Source organism: Emys orbicularis, chromosome 15, assembly GCF_028017835.1.
Source record: "Emys orbicularis isolate rEmyOrb1 chromosome 15, rEmyOrb1.hap1, whole genome shotgun sequence".
NCBI classification, from domain to species: Eukaryota; Metazoa; Chordata; order Testudines; family Emydidae; genus Emys; species Emys orbicularis.
In genome coordinates, this window is record NC_088697.1 from 980,994 (window position 1) to 985,289 (window position 4,296).

The 4,296-nt window shown below is 74.1% G+C and overlaps 1 protein-coding gene across 1 annotated transcript; it reads left to right on the forward strand.

The window, feature by feature from the left end:
- Nucleotides 1-540: 540 nt before the first annotated feature.
- Nucleotides 541-3,439, forward strand: PPP1R35 (protein phosphatase 1 regulatory subunit 35). Its single transcript, XM_065417347.1, has 4 exons — nucleotides 541-552; nucleotides 1,696-1,981; nucleotides 2,143-2,273; nucleotides 3,118-3,439. Exons 1-4 carry the CDS (start codon nucleotides 541-543, stop codon nucleotides 3,289-3,291), a joined length of 603 nt encoding a protein of 200 aa, XP_065273419.1. The 3' UTR covers nucleotides 3,292-3,439.
- The last annotated feature ends 857 nt before the right edge of the window (nucleotides 3,440-4,296 follow it).

The following is a 4,296-nucleotide window of genomic DNA, read 5'->3' on the forward strand; positions in this document are numbered from 1 at the left end:
CCCCTCCCCGGCCCCCCAGCTCCCCTGCAACCCAGCCCTCCCAATTCCCCTCCCGCTGCCGGCCCCCAGCGCTCCCCTCCCCCGCCCCCCAGCTACCCTTCCCTCCCCCAGCGCTTCCCTACCACCCAGCGTCCCCTCCCCCTGGCCCAGGTCAGAGGTCACAGGTCAGGATGAAGAGAGGGTATGAAGGGGAGGTCAGAGGTCATGGGATTTCTGAGGGAAGGGGGGGGAACGAGGGAACTACATCTCCCACAATGCCCCATGGGGAGGGAGAGGCGTGAACTACATCTCCCTTAATGCCCTGCGGGGAGGGGAGGAGGGAACTACATCTCCCACAATGCTCTGGGGGAGGGAACTGTGTGAGAGCGGGTTGGGGGGCTGGGAGCCCGGACTCCTGGGTTCTCTCCCCAGCTCTGGGAGGGAGGGGCTGGGGGTTGGAGCAGGGGCTGGTTTCTGCCCGACCCCAGGGGGGAGGTTGGGGTCCGGCGGGGCCGGGGCTCGAACCCCGCTCTTGGTGCAGCTCCATCGGCCCCATTCACAATGGCCGCCATGGTGGGGCGAGAACGAGGCTGCAGCTGGCGGACACGGTCCCCCCGCCACGGGCGCCGCCATCTTGTTCTCAGAAGGAGGCCGCTGGTCGCCGCCATCTTGGAGTGAGAACGAGGCCGGCCGGAGGGGGCAGGGGCCGAGCCGAAGCCCCGCCCCCCACCCCGGGGCAGCTGCCGCAACCGTCGGGTGGCCGCTCGCGGGAGCCGTTGCGGGGCCGGGCCAGGCTGGCGCCCCCCGGCGATGACGCGGCCCCCGCGGCCGGGCCCCCCCCCCGCCCCGCTCCGGCCTGGGGCCCCCGCCCCCCCGCGCGCTGCCCGCCCTGGACCTGTCGCTCAGCCCCGCACGCGCCGGGGGCGGGATCCTGCGGCGCCGGCGCGGGAAGGGGGGGCGCGCGGGGAGCCGCCAGGTGCGGGGTGGGGGGCGCTGTGCCCCGGGGGCTCATGGGAGCGGGGGGGGGGCGCTGTGCCCCGGGGGCTCATGGGAATGGGGGGCGCTGTGCCCTGGGGGCTCATGGGGGCGCTGTGCCCCGGGGGCTCATGGGAGCGGGGGGGGGGGGCGCTGTGCCCCGGGGGCTCATGGGAGCGGGGGGGGGGGGCGCTGTGCCCCGGGGGCTCATGGGAATGGGGGGCGCTGTGCCCTGGGGGCTCATGGGAGCGGGGGGGGCGCTGTGCCCCGGGGGCTCATGGGAGCAGGGGGGGGCGCTGTGTCCCGGGGGCTCATGGGAGCGGGGGGGGGGGGCGCTGTGCCCCGGGGGCTCATGGGAGCGGGGGGGGGGGGCGCTGTGCCCCGGGGGCTCATGGGAGCAGGGGGGGCGCTGTGCCCCGGGGGCTCATGGGAATGGGGGGGAGGTGGGGGGCGCTGTGCCCCGGGGGCTCATGGGAGCAGGGGGGGGCGCTGTGCCCCGGGGGCTTATGGGAATGGGGGGGGAGGTGGGGGACGCTGTGCCCTGGGGGCTCATGGGAATGGGGGGAGGTGCTGTGCCCCGGGGGCTCATGGGAATGGGGGGGGGGGCGCTGTGCCCCGGGGGCTCATGGGAGTGGGGGGGGCTCAGTGCCCCAGGGGCTGAGGGGGAGGGGGTGTCTGTGCCCCAGGGGATTCTGGGATAGCACAGGCCGCCACCCCAGGCTCACCCCTGCTCTTCCCCAGGTCCGTTTCCTGCTGGGCTCTGCCCCGGATGAGGCGCCCCCCAGCCCGGAGCCCCCGGCCCCCCATGCCCCCCCTGGCACCGGCGTGGCGGAGGCTGGGCAGGCGACGACGGGGTTCGGGGGGGCGGCGGGGGACCTGGCCACCCCCGAGCTGCACACCAGCCTGGCTCTGGGCGAGGAGGTTCGGGCGGCCGCCCACCAGGGCTTCGACGCCCACCGGGCCGCCCAGGAGCTGCTGGCCACGTCCTTCCTCGCCCGCTGCAGCGTGGAGGGCAAGGTGGCCGCAGGTGAGAGATGGGGTGACCCCCCAGCCCCCCCACTGCCCCCCCATCTCTGCCGGTGCCCCTCACTCCTGACCCGCAGCCCCTGCCAGCCTAGCCCTGCCCCCCCCCCCCCCTCCCCAGCCCTGCCGGTGCCCCTCACTCCCAGCCTCTCTCTGCTCGCCCAGGTATGAACATCCCCCGGGAGCAGCAGCTGTACCAGGGGCTCGTGAGCCTGCAGGTGCCCGCAGAGGAGGTGCTGAGCTGCGCCCTGCAGGAGAAACTGTCACTCGTCCGATCGCAGCCTGAACCCTGCAGGGTGAGTAACCCTCAGTGGGGCCTGTCCCCTCTAGGGGGCGCCGGCTCCCACCCGGCCCCAGGGCGGGGACTGGCTGGCTCAAGGGTCGGGGAATGGGGCAGGGGCCTGTCCCCTCTAGGGGGCGCCGGCTCCCACCCGGCCCCAGGGCAGGGACTGGCTGGCTCAGGGGGGCGGGGTCCCCTCTGGGGGGCGCCGGCTCCCACCTGGCCCCAGGGCGGGGACTGGCTGGCTCGGGGGGGCGGGGAATGGGGCAGGGGCCTGTCCCCTCTGGGGGGCGCCGGCTCCCACCTGGCCCCAGGGCGGGGACTGGCTGGCTCGGGGGGGCGGGGAATGGGGCAGGGGCCTGTCCCCTCTGGGGGGCGCCGGCTCCCACCCGGCCCCAGGGCAGGGACTGGCTGGCTCGGGGGGGCGGGGAATGGGGCAGGGGCCTGTCCCCTCTGGGGGGCGCCGGCTCCCACCCGGCCCCAGGGCAGGGACTGGCTGGCTCAGGGGGGCGGGGTCCCCTCTGGGGGGCGGCGGCTCCCACCTGGCTCCAGGGCGGGGACTGGCTGGCTCGGGGGGGCGGGGGAATGGGGCAGGGGCCTGTCCCCTCTGGGGGGCGCCGGCTCCCACCTGGCCCCAGGGCGGGGACTGGCTGGCTAGGGGGGGCGGGGAATGGGGCAGGGGCCTGTCCCCTCTGGGGGGCGCCGGCTCCCACCTGGCCCCAGGGCGGGGACTGGCTGGCTCGGGGGGGCGGGGAATGGGGCAGGCGCTGGCTTCCACCCAGCCCTAGGGCAGGGACTGGCCAATGGGGGGCTCGGGGCAGCTCTAGTTCTCACCAGTGGGATGTCTCCCCCCTTCCCAGGAGCCCGCCCCCGAAGGCCCGGACCTGCTGATGTTCTACGAGCCCTGGGAGCTGGTCGCGGAGACCCCGTACCTGGGCGTGGAGGGGCTGCCCCCCCTGCGGCTCCAGCCCCACATCCGACCCCCGGCCTCCACCTTCCTCATGTTCCGCAAGCTCCAGCAGTGGGAGGCCTAGCGGGGCCGGGACGCGTCTGCCCCCCAGAGAGAGAGAGAGAGAGACTGTTTCTGGGGGGGAGGGGTCCTTGCCCCTCCCTGACCCCAACTGACCCGTGGGATTCTCACCCTTTGTACCTGGCCCCCCAATAAACCCCCCTCTGGGCTCAGCTGCGGTGCCTGAACATTGGGGGACCCCCCACGTGGGCTGTGGCCCTGCCACTAAGGGGTGGAGGAGTGTGTTTCCCAGCATTCCTGGGGGCGGGGAGGGGAGAGACAGCCCATAATTCCTGGGCTCTATGGAGCAGGTCTCTGCACGTGGTGGTGGGGGGGGGGAAAGCGCCTATATGTCCCAGTTGCCCTTTCGCGGCAGGACTCCATTTCCCAGGAGGCCCGGCGGCGGCCAAGCCCCTTTTCCCGTCGTGCCCCGCGGGCAGGGATGGCGGGCGCGAGCGGGCCGCGGCTGTCGGCGGCGGAATTCGAACGGGCGAAGCTTAGTTACCTGGACACCATCACCCAGGTAACGGGCCGGACCATGGGGCGCAGCGCGGGGGAGCGGGAGGCTCCCCGGGGCCTGGCTTCGATTCTCATCCCTCTCGATTCTCCCAGGAGCTGCAGGAGGCGGCCGGGCTGATGGGGCAGCTGGACCGGAACCTGAGCGCCTGGGCCCGGCAGGCGGGGCAGCCGGAGGCGCTCGCCCAGGTAACACCGCCCCCCCCCGCCCGAATGGTCTGTCCCGTGTGTTCCCCCCTCTCCCCAATGGTGCGTGCCACCCGCTGCTCTCCCCGAGTCCTAATGGTCTGTCCCACTTGCTGCTCTCCCCCCATCCTAATGGTATGGCCCGTGTGTCCTCACCCCCCCATCCCAATGGCCTGGCCCACTTCCCCCCCCGTTTGGTCTTAATGGTCTGGCCCACGTGTTCTCCCCCCCTTCTAATGGTCTGGCCTGTGTCCGTCCCCCCCCCCCCCGCGGTCTGGTCCACGTGCCCCCCTTCTCAGCCCACTGCACCCCCACAGTTGGTCCAGGT

Excerpts from the sequence above, each read along its gene's own strand:
- PPP1R35 (XM_065417347.1), top strand. Across the intron at positions 1,982-2,142 it reads GGAGGGCAAGGTGGCCGCAG|GTATGAACATCCCCCGGGAG; the intron begins GTGAGAGATGGG and ends CTGCTCGCCCAG. Across the intron at positions 2,274-3,117 it reads CGCAGCCTGAACCCTGCAGG|GAGCCCGCCCCCGAAGGCCC; the intron begins GTGAGTAACCCT and ends CCCCCTTCCCAG.